The 20,399-nt window shown below is 46.7% G+C and overlaps 1 protein-coding gene across 1 annotated transcript in view; it reads right to left on the reverse strand.

Moving 5' to 3' along the window:
- The window catches only part of LOC111154865 (peroxisomal biogenesis factor 14), a 138,249-nt gene that overhangs the window by 111,541 nt on the left and 6,309 nt on the right, over positions 1 to 20,399 (reverse strand). The window contains exon 2 of the mRNA XM_022514799.1: positions 12,747 to 12,794. Coding sequence (XP_022370507.1) covers positions 12,747 to 12,794 — 48 coding nt within the window. The remainder of the gene's footprint in view (positions 1 to 12,746; positions 12,795 to 20,399) is intronic.

The raw sequence follows: 20,399 nt of genomic DNA on the forward strand, positions 1-20,399 counted from the left end.
GAAAAACAACAAGGAGTATCCGATTAAGAGAGGTTCCTGCGCGTTTGAAGTTTTTGCTCCTTTTCATTCCAACTAGCTCCTTCTAAAGTTAGTTCAGTTGGATTTATGGACCCGACCGACACGGAATAGAACCACCGACACCAGTGCAGGCTTCCAACCGACAATCCTGAAGTTAATGCTGGGATTCCGCTATGCTCCAAAGCAGATGAACATCGGGGACCCACCCCACCTTCATTAAAATTCCACAATCTGTCTGCCATCCTTTGGGGGAATCCACTGAGGGTCCCTGTTTCCCTGGCCAGGTGTTTAACACCCAGTGATGTTCATGTCATCAATCAGGTGACTCAGCCAAGTGCCACGGTGTCAGAAACTGCTGGAAAAAAGATCCTGCAAGTCCTGGTTTGAGAGCTCAGGTCCTTAAAAATTTAGATCCCAACTTCCCACCTAAGCTATAGGAGTCAGCAGGTGCTCTTGACTTCAAGAATTCCAGTTAAATGACATCGTGGAGCAAAAACGGTTGGCATGCTCGCTCAAGGCCTCTCACGGAAATCAGCACTTTGCTGAGGGAGACTGGTACCTGGTCCTCCAGTCAGTCGTAGGAAATCCTGTGCTCTCACCATGACTGTGGCACCCATAAGGGCAGAGATGGGTATGTGGGCAGACCCAGGATGTACCCACTGTGCAAAACGTAGATTCACGGAAGGTGAGTAGCTGTTATGATCTGACATGGCACTTAGCTTCCAGAGCTGCCACCAATGAGTACTTCATAAACTTTGACGTGGGCAGATGTTTGTTTCCAAGTCTAAGCCCCGCACAAAAACTGGAGGGTGTAGACTCTCAATGAGGTGGCGGGAGAGAGAGCAGCATGATGTTAGCAGGCCGCCTCAACTGCAGAGGCCGTGACAGCCCTCAAAAGGCAGAGAGAGAAGACAGGGAGGAGGGGGGAAAGAGAGAGAGTAATGAAAGAGAAACAAAGTATCAAAGGGAAGGAGAAAGGAGAGGAGAGAAAAGATGAGAGATAACCCAAGAGGAAACAAACTGAAAAAGAAAGACGAAAAGCCCACTTTGGCATTTACAGTTTAAAGCTTTCAGGGCATTTTACGAAATGACAGTTACAATAAAACAAACAGAACAGTGAGTCATCTGGTTTCCAACTTCTGAGTCAAAAGAGGCTGTTTCTAGACAAACTGCAGAGCGGCCCTGCTGCCCGCACACTCGCGATGCCTATCACAGCGACGGAACAGGATGTGGAGAGAGGACAGGGCAGTGGGAGTGAGCTCGGTCTTTGCTGGTCCCAGTGTCACTGCGAATAAAGACTGTCAAGATTTAAACCATAATAATGGAAAGGCTATAAAGGTCTCAGCTCTAATGTTTCCTCTGATGTTCCCTGTCATAAAACGCCCGCTTTATGTTGCTTACGTGGCAATGATACACTACACACCCGCGTATGTAGGCACCAGTGGGAGCCTCGCACCCTGAGACCCCATCGGAGCCAGGTAGCAGCTGTGCCCTCCAGCTCCTGGGCTCATCACCACCGACCGAAGTGAGTCTACGCACGCCTGCATGCATACACACACACACACACACACACACACACACACACACACACACACATTCCACAGAAATGTACTGAGCGCCTACTTCCTGCCCAGAGCAGAGCTATAATGATGTTTTCCCATCCCACAGAGGCGTCAGCATGATGCCTAGGTGCCAAATACCCAGGAGACAAACAAACGAAATATGCATTCTGCTTGGAAATTTGGCCGCACGACATGGGGACTCCCATGCTATGTCTGCACCTGACGGCCTTCCACCAGAGCTTGGTAACCTAACAGTGAGGTGCAACTCTCCTCCCCCGTCCTGGGCCTCCTCTCATACAAATCAGATAAACACTCAAGAAGGGGACGAAACTGGGCACCCACAAAGACTTGCCTTTACTTGGACTCCGCAGACCAAACTACAGAAAAGCACTAATGTCGAGAGCATCTTTTATCTGGAGCCTGCCGCCTAACCATTCTAGGCCCACAGGGAACCGCAAGGAAAAACAGAAACAAAACCTATGTTAATACTTCACAGACATAACAAAGATGCAGGAACTAATAAGAAGACCAAGACGGACCTGAGAACCACTCACAGGGAGAAATAAAGTGAAGCTGACATTTGTAAATCAGGGAAACCATGTGCAGCGATTAGGAAAGCCAAGGTACAAAATTAGGAAAGGCCTGTTGCGGTCAAGCCCAGCCCCGTGGCAGATACGGAGGGGTAACTCACATTTGCTAGGTGGGCAGCCAGTGGCGACCACAAACCATCACGGGGCTGTCTTCCCTGTTGATCTATAATTGGCGAGTCTGTGATAGAGCTACCAATTATCTTTAGGCCCCCTGTATTTAGTTCACAGACAAAGGGAAGCAGGAGAGACCAGTTAGTAATGAGTAAGTAATGGCCACTAAAATACATTGTATTTTACGGAGCTGCTTCAGCAGGAAAAGCCATTCGGAAAATAAAAAGTGAAAGAATAAAAATAAGCTAGAGAAACTCAATTTTCTTCTCCCTTCCTCCCAAAGCCACACTTAGGATAAAATGAGGTTTGTGCAGGTTAATCCTTATGAGGTAAGAAAAAAATGATTAAATACATTAAAAAAATCAATTGTACATTAAACCAAATCCAGGAACGGCAAAAACAAACACCGCAGCGTTCCTGCAGCCAGTATTAGCTCTGCCAGGCTGGTCAGTGGGGGATACCCCACCTGATGGAGCCCGCTGAGGCCACGGAAGATAAGCAGAGAGGGGAGAGAGGGAGCCAGGGCGTGGGGGCCCCGGGGTGGGGGGGGAGAGGACTACAGATCTGGATTTCACTGGAATAAAGTTATTTTCTAGACATGACGAAGAAAATAAGAAAAGGCGGTATCAATGGGGCTCTGGAGACCAGGCTGAGTTCTTCAAAAATCCAATAGAGAGAACAATAATAATAATTATAATCATTTGATAAACAGAAGTTATAAACCACTCCACTGTCAAATGACTTGCCACTATTTCTAGTTATTTCTTCTGTTCATTAGCAGGTTCTATTAACTGCCATTTTTCAGAGAGACAGCAGAGAGCGAGCTGGAGAGGTGAGGTGAAGAGGCATGCCTTTGTCTTTGAGGAAAGCCACTCTGGGAGCTGGCACGGAAACTCCCACCCTTCCCCGGTGCTCGGGGGTCGTCAGATGAAAGCCCCGCAAGCAGGCGGAGCCCCGAGCGGCCGTCAGTCACCCGCTCCTCCCACAGTGGAGTCAGGGCTGAGAATTCTTAGCTAATCCTAAATAAACCTCCCAGGGCTGAAATGTCGTGGCCAATTTGCTTCTCAGTGTGTACCGCAATCATGCCGCTCTGCCTGCAACCAAGCCTTCCCCCTTCCGCCTCTCGCCCGAGCCACGGGCTGGATGACCTGAGAGCCAGGGCCGCGGCGAAATGCCAGCGTGCGGGAGGGCGGGTGCTTGTCACTCCAACACCAGGCACAAGTTAGCCATGTGCACACTTGGACCCCAACGTCTCAAAAAACCAGCAAATCCAAAGTCCCCCTTGGATGTGCTCATGAAAGTGAGTCATTTAGAACCGAAAACACACACACCTCCGTAAACCCCGGCTGGGGTGGGGGAGAGAAGGGGAGGGAAGCCGGGGGACGCGCCCAGAGGAAGAACAGGTAATCAAGCATGTGACAGTCTTGTTCCCAACAGAGAAAAGACACGTGCCCACAGGGGAAAATTTCAAAACATCTACACATTACTAGAGTGGGTTATCAATGGCAACAAGTAAGATCTGACAAAGAGATTTTACCCTCTTAACGACGTCTCTATGTCTCTTATCTTCAAAGCAAGTGAACTCTGCTGTTCACTGTGACAGTGAGGGATTTATGGGTGTTGATGGGAACGCAGATAAAGGATCTACCTGAGGGGGGCAGAGAAAGCAGGGATGGAGTGCCCTGGATCCTGCGAATTCTTGACTCATGCGGGTTCAGGCGACTCCCGGAGACCTGCACAGCCCCGCACCACCGTTGAGCTCCACTGCGGAGCTCGGAGCTCGAGTGGAAGGCAAAGGGCTCGATTGTGGAACCTTTCCTCCGCCCGCAGGAGGTAAACCAGCGAGCAGCTGCTGCCCCCTAGAAGCTAGCAGGGACACAGCACTTGGCTCAAGAGGCACGGCTGAAAAGACCCTATTATCTCGCCTCGATCCCTTAACCTGTCATTAGTGAGGTACATGGGCACAGACGCCTCCTCCAGCACGAGGAGGCCCACATCACCTCTGATAAATTAATAGGTGCCTTTTCAACAGCAAAGATGCGTACAAAGGACTCCAACCAGGGAGCGCGCACGAAGGCAGCAGCTTCAGGGGCGGCCCAGACTCACCCAGCAGTCCCTGAACAGAGCCAAGGCCCCTCCCGCACCCTGGCTGGAGGCAGACCGAGGTCAGCACGCTGTCCCTGCCTATGACCCAGATAAGAGAGCTCAGCTGTCCGCACCTGCACTTGGGGGGGGGGGTCACTCCCAGTCCCGCCCCTTGCAAGCTGTAGGAACTGGACTGCCCTGGGCTGGTTTCCTCGCTGTAAACTGAGGAAAAGAGTAGTTCAGTTCTCTCCTGCTTGTTAGGGTGAAGCAAACTAACAAAAATGAAGAGACCAGCACCAAGCCCAGCAAAAATGCACGGGAGACCCCTCCTGACCTAGGGCATCAGAGCTGGTAATTGGTCAGTTAATCAAAAAATCGGTTAAAGCCAGGAATCATTAAAAACGGAGCCTACTCCACATACCTTAAACATTTTACATTAACTCAAAACCTATAAACATACAGTCATTTGCTAATCTTTTGATGTGGAGCCAAGCCCTTTTCTTTGAGTGTGGGCCCACAGACTGAAGTTCCCAGACATCTTTCTTGAATTAACCCCACCCATGACACACCCTTCGCAATTTCTAAAGCAAAGTGAGAACTTAAAGACACCAGTAAGGCAAATCAAAGTACTAGATACTTCTAGATTTTTATGATCTTCCCCCAGTTTAACTGTCATCTTGCTCACACTTGAGAAGTCTTTCTCTTTTGGTAAATTCACATGGACCAAAGCATTCGGCTTAGCTTCCCCAGAACCTTCTTTTCACGTTCGTGTTTACAAAACACCCCGTATTTGTAGCTCCCTCTGCGCACTTCTGTATTTCGCGTGTTTACAGCATATTTAACAAAACTGCCTCATTCGCTAACAAATACGATGGGCACGCACAGGTTCAGGGTGAGCTGAGGACCTTGTGGGGGTCCTCACAGAGTGAGGGGCGGATGGGACCGGCCAGGAGCTGCCTGTTCGGAGCCCCCCAGGCCTCCTGGAGCAGCACCTCCTGGTGCCAAACAGCAGGTCCACCGCCTCAAGGAGTAGTCTAATGTGAGCTCTTGATACTTTAAAAAATACGTATTTACTGATTCTGGTGCCTCACATGACAAGAGGTTTGAGATAAGTCTTGAAAGTACACAGAAGCCAAAAGGATGCTGCAAAGACAAAGTATAAGGAAAGGGGAGAAACGATGTTTAAGACGTGCGGTCTACTTTTTCCCCTTTTCCACCAAAATCCATCTGCAGTGAAATGTGGACAAACTAAGCCATTTGTACAAACCATCAGGGCAGACGCCGCTCCTGTCAGCAGCTCCTCCCCACCAGGCTGCAGAAAGCTGGCCTGTCCCCCCAGAGATCCTGTTGCTGAGGCCCACTGGGGCCACAGGGGACTGAGAGAGAGAGAGAGAGAGACAGGGAGGGGGGAGAGAAGCAGAGAGATAGAGAAAGGCCTCTTGACAGACACTGCTGGGTGAAGGGTGTGACTGGGACCCAGAGCGCCACCCCCCAGACTCAGTAAGCACAAACAGGCCCCTGTGCCACCAGGGACACGGCTAAGGCAAGAGCTCACAAAGGTGGCAGCACGTCTTTTTCTCGACAAGGGCAATTTATCCGGCCCACTGGGGGCTATGAGTTAGCTCCTGTGTGACTCTGAGCGTCACAGAGTGCCCCCGGGTAGATTTACCTCAAGAATCACTCAGTGTCAGCCCCATCTCTAGGCTGTTGAGACAAACTCATAATGGCAGGGAGAAGATTTGTGGAGCAACAAGCATAAATCTCGGAGATAACTACAAACCATAAAAGAAAGGAGAGCTGGGAGGGGAGAAGGCAGGGTGGCGAATGCGCCCTCCTGCAAAGCACTACTTCATCTTCCCGCGGCTTCTCAGAGCGCAGAAGTGGTTCTGAACTACAGGACCGTATTTCTCAAACCCAAATTGGTCTGCATGGTTGGAGAATGCGTGAAGATATTTCAACTGAAATTATCCCGGAAAACGCAGGGCACCTGGCAGTCCTCAGTACATGACATTCGGCGGTCCTCAAACCAGGGGCTCGTGAGAGATTTACGGAGTTGGCGTATGGAACACCCATCCTTTAGGTGGCACTTAAAAAAAAAGCTTCTAAGTGGAAAGTCTTTCAAATAAGATAACGATCGATCTGCAGCAGAAGAAAAACCTTTGACTGTCCTTCTGCCCAAGTAAGAGCTTCCTTTACCCCCTCTTCAGCAATGACCAAGAACATCTGAAGACCTCTGAGACCATCTCCAGGACACAGCGGGCAACTGCAGCCTGTCCTTCTGCACGAATGATGCAGGTGGCAAGATTATGGGCTGAATTCGCCCAGTCTCTGTGCGACTCTGCAAAAGGCACAGGGGCGCTCGGCTCCTGAGTCCCCAGGACACTTGCTGGGTTGGTCACCAGACAGGGCCTCTGACTGCAGGAACTCTGACAAATGGCAGGTATTTCCATGAAAGCCCGGAACCCAAAGTATAAACAAAGCTGAGTAACTATTTCAAATTCCATTTCCCTAATTATTATTCCTAAGAGTTTCGATTCGTCTAATAATGATTTGTAAAAGGATACCTTAAAACTGAAGAAAAGTACCTCTTCATTCACCTGAAAGAGGAAAGAACTTGAAGGGCCTCCACCTAATCTAGTCAATAAACCTCCTCTAGAACGGGAAGGACAAAGCAGGGAGAGACAGTAATTTCAAAATCAGTAAGTGGCCTAGAGATTATAGACAATCCACCTAGAGCCAGAATGAGGCTTTTCTCAAGTTTGTCCAGCACCAAGAGCTCTCACCAGCTTCCTCTCCCCGTGACCTGCGGAACTCTCTGGCACCTCCCCACAAAGGGTGTCTGTCAAAATAAGCATCTTCATCACTGAAGGATTTCCACCATCTATTAAGAGTGGGAAAGGAGAGCCAACCACCTTCCCTATCTGAAAGGCACCAGGCCTCAGGCCTGCTCCCATGACAAAGGCGTGTCATCAGAGGGGTGTTCCGCCATCCCCACCCTTCAGTTGTCTGCTCCTGATTTAAGTCCCAAGTTTCTCAGCAGCAGTTGTGAGGGGCTCACCGCCCTCCATGTGCTGCTAGTAATGGTTTAAGTGCTAACATCTGTAGATGATTCACTTTTTAAAAAGAAATAAGTACAGCGGATTTAGGATTAGCCCTATGATGTCGTCCCCACTCACCTGTACCCAGACAGATGTCCCTGAGTGGAAATTACAGCTCACTTGAGTAAACCTAACTGAGCACAGGACTCAACCATGACAGATCCTCACAATAATGATGCTTGATACTTTAGATCTGCCATATTGATTTGTTTTTCCTAAAGAAAATAACAATTTTCTGAAATCTCTAAATGGGCCAGTTTCATTGCCCCTGAGCTTATGAATATACCTTCATGAACACAATATTAAAATGAATTTGGGCCATTTGGCTGGTTCAGTCGGTAGAGCATGCTACCTTTGATCTCGGGGTTTTGAGTTCAAGCCCCAGATCAGGTACAGAGATTACTTAAAAATAAAATCTTTTTTTAAAAAATCCATTTTCCTTCTCTGCCAACTGCTTTGGCATTTATGAAATATATCCATTATACGTCCTACATACACACATGTACATACACACATGGGCACATGAGTGTACACTAAGAAATGGGTTGAGCATGTGGATGTCATCCTTCAGAGATGTTTGGTGGGGACAAGACACGAGAAGCACCTGTCCCTGGTGAGCCCGCCAGGAGGTACCACCAAAGTACTCTAGCCACAAAAGATACAAATACAGGGTGAGTGCCAGGAATAAACTCTTCAAGGTCTCTAGGAGATAGGCAACTAGCCATAGGTATTCTTTTTTTTTTTTTTTAAAGATTTTATTTATTTATTTGTCAGAGAGAAATCACAAGTAGGCAGAGAGGCAGGCAGAGAGAGAGGAGGAAGCAGGCTCCCTGCTGAGCAGAAAGCCCGATGCGGGGCTTGAACCCAGGACCTGGGATCATGACCTGAGCCGAAGGCAGCGGCTCAACCCACTGAGCCACCCAGGCGCCCCAGCCATAGGTATTCTTAAAGAAGAGTTCACAAACTGCCTGAATTCAGCAAGATATTAATGATTAATGGCCTTTTGATTACTGGCCTCTGATTAACTGACTTCAAAAACCAAACAGAATATCTCCGGTGTCCCAGGCATAAGGTAGATGAGTTTCCCGAGAAGGACTGAGATGGGACCCATGATGTAGGACCCCCGGGCAAGTTTCCATCAGCCTCAAGGAGAAACCGGAGGCTACAGGATATTCTGTATTTCGAGGGCGAAGCTGAGACGTGGCCAGGCTCTGCGAGTGCAGGGCATCCTTATTTTTAATAATAACTCACCCTACTAAAAACAATTAAGCCTAGGGAAGGTGATAAAGGAGAAATGACCATCATATTTTATAAAAATAAATTCATCGTAGTTTGGGAGTATTGAGGTGGAGGGATGCAGGGTAAGGATAAAAACCAAAACAGAACCAAAAAACTATACCTTAAGTCAGAGGAAGAAAGAATGGCAGAAGACACATCCATTAGGAAGAACTTGGTGTCAAGGATCAAGGAGCAAAAAGCCAAAATGCTAGTTTAAGCATCGTATAAAACAGGCGGCTTCTAGGACCGCTGGGTATTGAGGAGTTTGTGTTGAAACCAGTGAGCAAGGTACACATGAAACTTTATTGATTGCTCACTTCAAATAACCTAAACTCAGATGACTAAAAGATGGTTACTTAACCCTAGTTTCTGGGGCGCCTGGGTGGCTCAGTAGGTTAAGCATCTGCCTTCAGCTCAGGTCATGATCCCAAGGTGCTGAGATCGAGCCCCATGTCGGGCTCTCTGCTCAACGGGGAGCCTGCTTCTCCCTCTCCCTGCCACTCCCCCAGCTTGCACACACTCTCTCTCTCTCTCTCTCTGTCAAATAAACAAATAAAATCTTTAAAAAAAAAAAAAAAGCCACCTAGTTTCTGAATCCCAGCAAGACAGAACCCCAGTTACTCTGTGCAAACAACCCATTTAAAGACCCATCAGCCACGTGGGGCTTGATCCTGCAAGAGCCGTGCAGGACCTGACCCAAGGCCCGAGCACATGCCCACCATAGGGGACGAGAAAACTGGGGTCTGAGAGAATTTACGGAAGGTTTACAACTGGCTGGGGGGTGGGGGGAGCTGGAAGTCAATACTCTGGAGGACTGCCAAAGCTCCTTGCCCCAGGAGGCAAAGCTCAGGGAAGAAAATATGAAGTAGAAACAGCAATCAGCCATTTTAACTTGGGCAGAGTTTTATCGTCAATAATAAGGGAATTTCAACTGGGAGTTTACAGAATTTATCAAGACCGGTCTGTTCAGCAATCTCCACCCCCAAGGGCATTACGACATTATAGGGCAACTATCTCACTCATACGGCTGGGGTTGCTGGAGTGGATTTTTCATGGCAGGAAGGAGGACTGAGGGGCAAGGGAAGGTAACATGCAGTCAATGTGTGGGTGTCACCTGTCACCTGGACAGGGGGTGGCGAAAAACATCAATGCGTCCTTCAGAGACTACAAGGCAATACTCCTCAAAACCACAATCACAACTTGGTTGGATAGGGCCGGAGAGGGCAGAAATGAAAGTCAGGCCCTCCTTCTCCAGCAGATAAAGCAAAAAACTAGTGTGAACCCCAGAATATCACCTGTCCATGCCATCTGTGTTGTACTGACCACTCCTCGGAGCCTCTTTGGTCACAACTCACTTCCCCAATAAAGGGAAAATTTACTCCAAAGTCATCATCTAGTTCTGGAGACCAAGAGTAAGATGAGATGCCTTCAGTATCCCATGCTCAGCCCTTTCAGTGTAGAGAACAGGCAGCTTCCACGGAAGAATTTTATGGAAAATATGCTCTCAATTAAAAACAAAACCAAAAGCAACTTAGCAGGGTGTTCCCCCAACACGGGAAAATCCTACTCCTCCAGACCTCGCTTCAAGTTTCACCAAAAAACATCCCTAAGTATAACCCGGGCAGAACGCTTCCTTCACTGAATAATGAGGGCTCTTATACTCCCAGCCAGGCAATTCTGCACCAAATTATATGCGATTTTGTACTGTTTGCTAAAATTATATATGGTCTTGTGCTGTCTACTAATTGTTTCATGTGTACAAATGCCTTTTCTTCCCCCAATAAAGTGCATAAATTACTTAAGAAGAAGGCTTAATTTTATTCTTCAATTGTCTGTTCCTCCTGAGCATCCGAGAGACGGCTAACACACACGCCTGAGAAACCTCCCCTAGGGAAGGCAGACTCAGACAGAGGGCTGTGGGCTTTCTGTGGGTGGGGGATAGCACCCCATCCCTTCGCCAGCACCCTGTGACTCTCATCCAGCCTACTGCCAGCTCAAAGTCCTGTACCCCTACGCGCCATGAGTCCTCGCTAGTCCTCGGCCAGCCCCACTGCCTGGCACCCTCCCACCACTGCTCTCGAGAGGCAGAAGTAGCTCACACAAGACCATACAACTCGGCTGGTGCCCTCATTTAATCAGGCCACTGCGAATGGTTGGCCAAAAGCAATAAGGGCATGACTGAGAGACTGTGGGAGTTTAATATAAAAAAATTAATAAAAAAAAAGGGGGGGAAGGAGAAAGGGTCTACCTTTTAATAGGGCCCTAATTACCCAACTCATAGGATCAGCCCAAATGAGATGGGAGTTTATTTCGGGGTGTTTTTTTTAATTATTGTTTTTTTATATATATATAAATTGCTGCTATGTGTTTTCTTTCCTCTGAGCAATTATGCAGCAAGTACGTAAAGAGGGGGAAAAAATATTAATTAAATATAAGGTAATTGTAGAGTCGGCCTGGAGAGAATAAGTCTGAACTCTGGACGATCACAGGCTACTAGGGTTTGAAGACTGCTCGGGGCCTCCCAGAAAAGAAAGAAATGAAAATCCAACCAAACACCAAGCAGATGGAAGAGCAGAGCAGGAAAAAGAACAGCATCCAGAAACACGAGCCGAGCAAAGGGGCTGCAGGGCTCTGAACGCCCAGAAATCAGCGAGGCCGCCACTGCTTAGCGCTCACTGCTAGATAGAACCCCCAAGTGTTGAGCCAATCATGCTGCAAAAGAAGGACCAGCCAGCTCTGCCGGGGGGTTAGTAGTCAGGTCAGTAGATAAAAATGTAAAAGGAGACCGAGGAGGTAGGGCTGCAGAGGACTACAGGGTTCAATTTGGACCTTAATCCAAAACCAACCACAACTCCAGCCTGCAGGAGTTGACAGGCCCCAGGAGAACACTCCAGCTTCCTAGCTAAGGGCCTGGCAAGGGGAAGCCCTTCTGAAGTCTTTGGCTTTCCCACCTCCCTGATCTCCAGGACAAACCCAGGCAATACCAAGAGTGAACTGAAGGCCCTGTGGGGTGTGGTGGGAAGGGAGCCGGACTTGGTAATGCTTGGTAACAGCGGGTGTCACAGAAGACAACCACACTTCCCTGAAACAGCCCCAGCAGCGCTTGCGTCACCCTGGTCTTTCAGCCTCCGCCAAATCCAACTCACCTTCTGCCTTGGAAAGCCTGAGTGCGGGCTAGAATTCAGGCCTATTCACTCCAGCTAAGGGCCTCACATCACCTCCTCCCACTACTGCTGGAGGAGAGGCAAGAAAACCAGGCCTGGGAAACCAAAGCTGGGCGGTGCATCCCTGAGCTTGCTATCACCATCCAAACAAAGACAAAGCTCTAAACGCTGGCCCGCCATAAAACTTATCCGGTTAGTGCAGAACAGGTCTTGCTACCCAACAAACAGGATTTGCGGCGGGCCCCGAAATGCAAGCCAGGATGAAAATGGCGGGGGGGGGGGTGCTGGCAGGGACTGGGGCTCAGAACATCAAAGCAAAAGCACATCGTGAAGAAGGGTTACCTTCATTCGGTACTCAGGAGGCCACTGCCCTGTCAGTACTAGAAGTACTTCTTGTTGGTAGCGAGCATCACAAATGAGCCACCAGGCAAACACAGAACTCCCTGCCTTACCTGTTCCTCAAAGGCCACCGCACCATGCCCTCACCCTGAAGGGCAAAATGGCTATTTCAGACAATCAAGTAGCAACTTGGTCCCAACCCCACCTCCAAAAGGTTCGGGCGTCCCACTGATCACTACTGATCAGCAACAAACAAAGCAGTGCTCCACGCCCTGCGGTGAATGCTTTCCCTTCCAGAAAAGACCAGGCTTTCCTAAGGAGGCAGCCCACTAACCCCTACATGCCAGACAATAAGACATAAGTCAAAGGTCACTAAGTCTCCACACAGCACTTACTTTTGAGGAGACAATGAGGAGGCAAAACTACCGGGTCCTAGGGTTTCTCCACACTCGCACAGTATTTTCATGACTAGAAACGATACTATACAACTTGGGTACTTACCAGAGGCTCTCGAGGCACCACATTTTCACTTCCTGGAGTAGAGCTTGGCTGCAAAGAAAAACAGAAACAAAAATAAGATCACAGTGCCACCCAATGGACATCCAAAAACCAAAGATACGCCATTCTCAAGCCACACACCAGCACCTGTTCCTCCTACTTCTCACCAGCTCTCAGACTGTAGAGGGCTCCACGGTGGGCTGCCTGTACGAAGCGGCCCGCCCACGGAGTCTGAATGTGCTGGTGAACGTGAAGAGACTGCTTCTGCGTTCACTGCCACAGCGCCTCAAGGAGAAGGCTAGGTTTGGCTTAGGAGGGCCCGAGATCAGCAGATGAGCAGCGAGGGCTGCGGACCATCACAAGAGCCACAGGAAAAGCAAAGTCCGGGGGAAAGGCTTCATGTGAGAGGGAAAATTCCCTTTTGCCATCCTCCCACCGAGCGACCAGGAAAAGCAGAGACGAAGTGGAGAACAAGATCCAGCCACAAGAGGGCCCCAGGTACCCACAATCTGGATTTTCTCTGGGCATCTACTTGGAGTCAGGAAGCAAAGAAACTAGAGACAATGGTTCCTACTATCACCTATCACTGAGGACCCCAATCCCCAGCAGTAAGGAAGCTGGAACCTGCTGTGTAAATAAGCTAGTGACGGGCCTAAAGACCAACCGGCCGGCAAGGAGTATGCGGCCCACTCGCCGGCCGCAGTCTGTTACCCTCTCCTCTCACTGCATCTCCCATTTGCCTCCAACCCTTGGCTGGTGATCTGGCCAAATTTAGAGAAAGGAAGAGACAGAGACAGACAGACTCAGAGGAAACTCACAAATCTCCAAAAGACTAGAACAAGCAGTTTGAGGGAGTTCTGATTAGTTTACTGTTACTGATGTTCAAGCCAATTTCCAATTATCTACAGATAATATCCAGACAAGTGCAGCTCATCTGTGGGTCTCCGGAGCCAGCCTCCGGCCTCCATACTCCTCCCAACTCATTCAGATGGCAAGTGCCAGGCCTCCTGCTGGGGTTGGGGGAAGGTGGGAGAGGAAAGAGTCCAGTCCACAGAGGGTCCCCAAAGATCTCCTTGCTCCCCGTTGCCCCCGAATGGCTGGCACATAGCACAATGACAAGGACTCTGCTAGGAGAAAGACTCTGTCTCCTCATCCGAAGTCCCAGGACGAGGTCAGCCCGCATGAAACCAAGTGGAGAGTCTCAGGGAATCTGAGCTCCTGTTCCCGGCCTCCCCTCCCCCACCCTGCTTGCTCCCTCCTAAGGCTCCCAGTGGGCAGGAATAACCTCCCGCATTTAGACCTCTAGCCCTGACTCCCTCCGAGTTCTCCATTCAGCCGAACTTCCGGCCTCCTCTGGATTCAACAAGTTCCTCCTCAGGTTCCCGATCCTCTCCCTCTGCCACAGGTCCTCTTCCAGTGTTCCCTGTCTGCGAGAATGGCACAGTCTTCCAGCAAAATACACAAACCCGGGTCCAAAGGACCATTCTGGACAGCTCTTCCTCTCCCATTCACCAGAGCTAACACATTATCAAGTCCTGCCAACATTCCTTCCTAAATATCCATGGAATCAGTCCGTCCACTTCTCGCCACTTCTACTGCCATCACTTCGGTCAAAGCTTCCAAAATATCCTCCCTGGACCACTGCCAAGAGCCTTCGCAACCGTTCACCCACATCCATGTTGGCTGGCTTCTTCTAATTCATTTTCCACGCTGCAAACAGACTATAATTTCAAAACAGTAATAATCAGATCTCGCCCCCGCCCACCCCAGCAAACCACTACAACAATGGCTCTAACACAGAAAACCCTCTCAATGTGGCCACAAGAGCAAGAGCGTAAGACTGTTTTAAAAAAACAAACAGACCAAAAAAGACCCCAGTGGCAGAGAAATGCTCCCGATTTGATAGGCACAAAGGTGCTCTCTCTCCTGATGCCCAGGCGCCGACCTCCCCCAGCCAGAAGGTGTGCCCAAGTGCTGACCTTGAGGCACGACAAAGACCGATGGCACACACAGCTCAGGTCCGAGCACCTGGCTGAACACCCTGTCCCACGCCTGCCCCGAGGCTGGATAAGTCTGAGTACATCCTATGCCAGTCTGGCCTGTTGTTCTTTGCAGAGAAGAATAAGGTTCAATTCAACAAGTATTTTTTGAGAGGCGCTGGCACAGAGGCAAGTGCGTGAACTTTGGCAGCACTAAGTGACTGTGGGGCTATTGCTCAACCTCCCCAAACCTCAGTCTCCCCACCTGTGGGAATAATGGGGAAAATCCCACCACCTCGCGTTCAGGGTGAGATGAACGGACAGAAGGTATATGCTCTCGCTCCTCCGCTCAAATAAAACCGACAGACTTCTGCTCTGTCCGTGATGGAGTCTGGGACCAGACTTAACCTCCCACTGTGAACAATTAGAAAACTAAACAAAATACAGGACACCACTGTTTGTAGACACTGGATAGTACTGATTCTGGACAGAACAGAAACAAATGATAGGACCCTACGGTCACTCTGGTTTTCTGCCAAGAGGCATGTTTCAGACGAAGAAGGGGAATGGGGTCGGCGGGGCGGGGGGAATCCCAGCACAGCATGGCGGTCTCTTGCTGAGTTGAGGAAACAGAGATTAGGGTTCAGGGAGGCTAAGGCAGCTGAAAGTTGTAAGACCGAGTTGTAGAGAGGAGAGGGCTATGCCAAAAGAGAGCTCCAAAAACCTGCACAGAGGCTCCCTGAGTAAATGTGTGCACAGTAACACGTGTGCAAGCACAGAGTGAAAGTCCACTGGCTGAGAAACAGCAATGAAGAAGCCGTGAGGTGAATGGCCCCCGGAGCCCTCACAGGCCCTTGTGAGCCATGAGCACCCGAACGGGATGTCCTCACTATTCGGTCAGAGCACTCAGTGGAGACCTGGAAGGACCACAGCCTGGTAGCGGAAGGGCAGACTATCCTTAGGGTAAAGGCCATCCTAGGTCCACCCTAACAAAGCTTAAAAACGGGACTTGATGGGATCAAAATGAACCGAAAGTAACCCAACTACCGACCAGAACAAATCTCAACACTCTTCAAAATAAGACCACAAAATCCAGACCCTCAACAATGTAAAAATTCACAGCATCCAGCACCCAATCAATAATCTCAAAGATGGGGGCGCCTGGGTGGCTCAGTGGGTTAAGCCTCTGCCTTCGGCTCGGGTCATGATCTCAGGGTCCTGGGATCGAGCCCCACATCAGGCTCTCTGCTCAGCGGGGAGCCTACTTCCTCCTCTCTCTCTACCCATCTCTGTGCCTACTTGTGATCTCTGTCAAATGAATAAATAAAATCTTTAAAAAATAATAATAATCTCAAAGATGTCAAAAGGCAGGGAAGTGTGATCCATAATAATAAGAAAAATTAGAAGAAATCATTTACAGACAACATTAAGACAGGTGTCCTAACTTTATTCAAGAACTTAATGCAATTCTAAAAATACATACCTGAATCGTTATGTTGCATGCCTGAAACTAATAGGACATATGTCAATTATGCCTCAATAAAAAGAAAATTCAAAGGAAAACAGGATCGTAGTAAGGAGAGAAATATATTGCATAAAACAAAAGTAGAACTTCAAGAGATGAAAATATAGTATCTGAAATAAAAATTTCACCAAATGGGAATGACAGTAGATTAGATACTGCAGAAAAAAAGGCAAGTGAACTTGAAGACCCAACAACAGAAAATGACCAAAATGAAGGGCAGAGAAAAAAAGAAAAAGAACAAAAAATACTTGAAGAAATAATGGATGAAAATTCTCCAAGTTTGATGAAAACTACAAACTCCAAAATCCAAGAAGCTCAACAAATCCTAAGCAAAGCAAACACATAGCATTCTAAAGCACTATACAATCAAACTGCTAAAAACCCATGAAAAGGGAGAAATCTTACAAGCAGCCAGAAAACAAAGAAAACCATTACCTACAAATATTAATCAAGACCAAGAATGAATTCAGACTTCTAATCAGAAGATATGCAACCCAAATAAAAAATATAATAGCACTGTATCTTTAAAATGCCTCTGAGGGGAAACCTGTCAACCCAGAATTCTATATCCAGTGAAAATATATTTCAAAAAGAAATACAAAATAAAGTACGTGCTTGCTTCAGCAGCACATATACTAAAATTGGAACAACACAGAGAAGATTAGCATGGCCACTGCACAAAGATGACATGCAAATCTGAAAGCATTCTGTGTTTTTTGCAACGTGTAGAATTTCTCATTTATTTCTTTCCTTCTATTTTGGGTTTCATTTGCTCTTATTTCTCTAGCATATTTTCTAAAGTTAGTATGGTACTCAAAATGTTATTTCCTTCCCAGCACTGCTTTGGTTGCATTCCACAAATTTAAATTATATTATTTTCATTTTTGTTCAGCTCAGAATATTTTACTTCCCTATGATTTCTTCTTTCCCCCATAATTTAGAAATCTGTTGTTTAATTTCCATTTGGGATCTTTCCAGATTTTTTTTCTATTATAGATTTCTAGTTTTTTTTTTAAAGATTTTATTTATTTATTTGAGAGAGAGAGAATGAGAGGGAGCGATGAGGAGAGGGGGAAAGTCAGAGGGAGAAGCAGACACTCTGTTGAGGAAAGAGCCTGATGCGGGACTCGATCCCAGGACTCCAGGATCATGACCTTTAAAGGGTGTGCCCGAAATTCTCTCTCCCTCTTCCTCTGCCCTCCCCCTATTCGCATGCTCTCTCGCTCTCAAAATAAATAAAATCATTAAAAATAAATAAATAGGGGTTCATGGGTGGCTCAGTGGGTCAAAGCCTCTGCCTTTGGCTCAGGTCATGATCTCAGGATCCTGGGACTGAGCCCTGCATCAGGCTCTCTGCTCAGCAGGGGGCCTGCTTCCCCCCCCACCCCCCTGCCTGCCTCTCTGCCTACTTGTGATCTCTCTCTCTCTGTCAAATAAATAAATAAAATCTTTTAAAAAATAATAAAACAAAATAGAAATTAATATGTAATGAAACTTAAAAAAAAAAAAATCCTAGGCCCAGGTGGCTTCAGTGGTGAATTCTAGTAAACATTTAAGGAAAAAATACAACCAATCTTATACAAACTTTTTTTTTTTTAAGATTTTATTTATTTATTTATTTATTTGTCAGAGAGAGAGAGAGACAGCGAGCAAACACAGGCAGAGGCAGAGAGAGAAGCAGGCTCCCTGCTGAGCAAGGAGCCCAATGTGGGACTCGATCCCAGGACCCTGGGATCATGACCCGAGCCGAAGGCAGTGACCCAACCAACTGAGCCACCCAGGCATCCTTACACAAACTATTTTAGAAAAAAGAAAGAAAAAAACAGTAAAATTTCCCAATTCATTCTATGAGGGCAACATTACCTTGCAACATGACCTTAATACCAAAACTAGACAAAGATTTCACACACACAAAAGAAAACTAAAAATCAATACCTCTCTTAAACATAAATGACGAAACCCTTAACAAAATACTAACAAACCAAATCCAGCAATATATAAAATGGATAACACATCACAACCAAGGATTTATTCCACAAACAGTAAGTTGGTTTAACATTTGAAAATCAATCAACATGAAGCATCATATTAATAAAGAAAACAACAGGAACAACAGATAGCAAAAAGAGCACATGCCAACAGTCAAAACACATAATTTTTTCAAAAACACTCAACAAATCAAAAAGTTGAAAAAAATTAAATCTCCTCCATTTGATAAAGGGCACCTTCAAAAAAACTTACAGCTAATATCATATTTAAATGTAAAGACTGAATTTTCTAAGATAAAGAATAAGGCAAGAATATCTATTCTTGGGGCGCCTGGGTGGCTCAGTTGGTTAAAGCCTCTGCCTTCGGCTCAGGTCATGATCTCAGGGTCCTGGAATCAAGCCCCGCATCGGGCTCTCTGGTCAGTGGGGAGCCTGCTTCCCCCCTCTCTCTGCCTACCTCTCTGCCTACTTGTGATCTCTCCCTCTCTCTGTCAAATAAATAAATAAATAAATAAAAATCTTAAAAAAAAAAAAAAAAGAATATCTATTCTCAATACTCCTCTTAACACTGTATGAGAAGTCCTAGAGAGCATATAAATTGGAAAGCAGTAAGTAAAGCTATCTTCATTTGCAGATGAGAGGATCATCTACAGAGAAATCACACAATCTACCAAAAAAGCTATTAGAATTATAAGTGAGTATAACAAGGTTACAGATACGAGAACAATATACAAACTCAATTTTATTTATTTTATTACTTTTTTTTTTTTATCATGATGAGTGCACTCTTTAATCCCCATCACCTATTTCACCCATCCCCCCACCCATCTCCCCTCTGGCAACCATCAGTCTGTTCTTTACAGTTAAGAGTCTGTTTCTCGGTTTGTCTCTCATTTTTTTCCCTCTGCTCGTTTATTTCTTAAATTCCACATATGAGTGAAATTACATGGTATTTGTCTTTCTCTAACTTATTTCACTTAGCATTATACTCTCTAGCTCAACCTACGTTGTTGCAAATGGCAAGATTTCATTCTTTTTTTATAGCTGAATTAACATTCCATTATATAGGGGTGCCTGGGTGGCTCAGTCAGTTAAGTGTCTGCCTTCGACTCAGGTCACGGTCCCGGGGTCCTGGGATTGAGCCCCAAGTCCGGCTCCCTGCTCAGCGGGGAGTCTGCTTGTCCCTCTGCCCCTAGTGCTTGCTCTATCACTCTCAAGTAAATAAATATTTTTTAAAATTCCATTATATATATTCATATATATCCATATATATGAATATATATCACACTTTCTTTATTCATTTATCTATCAATGGACATTTGGGCTGTTTCCATAGTATGACTATTGTAAACAATGATACAATTTTATTTTATTTCTGTATACTAGCATTCAACAATTAAAAATGAAATTTTAACATGACAACCATAAACAGCATGCCAAAATATGAAATATTAGAAGGGAAATTTAACAAAATGTGCACATGACCCACAAACTTAAAGCTACAAAACACTACTGAGAAAAATAAAAGACAACCTAAATGAGACACGTATCATGTTAATGAATTAAAAGATCAATATTGACGGGGCGCCTGGGTGGCTCAGTGGGTTAAAGCCTCTGCCTTCAGCTCAGGTCATGATCCCAGGGTCCTGGGATCGAGCCCCACATCAGGCTCTCTGCTCAGCGGGGAGCCTGCTTCCTCCTCTCTCTCTGCCTGCTTCTCTGCCTACTTGTGATCTCTGTCAAATAAATAAATAAAATCTTAAAAAAAAAAAAAAAGATCAATATTGCCAAGATGTCAATTCTCCCCCAAACTGATCTATAGATTCTACACAATCCCAACAAAAATTCCAGCAAGTTTTTCTGTAAGAATTGATAAAGTGATTCTAAATTTGTATGAAGGGGTGCTTGGGTGGCTCAGTCAGTTAAGCATCTGTCTTCATCTCAGGTCATGATCTTGGGGTCCTGGGATCGAACCCTGTTGTCAGGCACCCTGCTCAGCAGGGAGTTTGCTTCTCCCTCTTTTCTGCCCCTCCCCCTGCTCATGCTTTCTTTCTTTCTCTCAAATGAATAAATAAAATCTTAAAAAATAATAAGTGAAATGAAATAAAATGAAAATGCCATGGACCAAAGCTAACACAATTCTGAAAATTCAGTCAAAAGACAT

This window comes from Enhydra lutris, unplaced genomic scaffold, assembly GCF_002288905.1.
Source record: "Enhydra lutris kenyoni isolate GAN:26980312 unplaced genomic scaffold, ASM228890v2 scaffoldscaffold38, whole genome shotgun sequence".
NCBI lineage: Eukaryota > Metazoa > Chordata > Mammalia > Carnivora > Mustelidae > Enhydra > Enhydra lutris.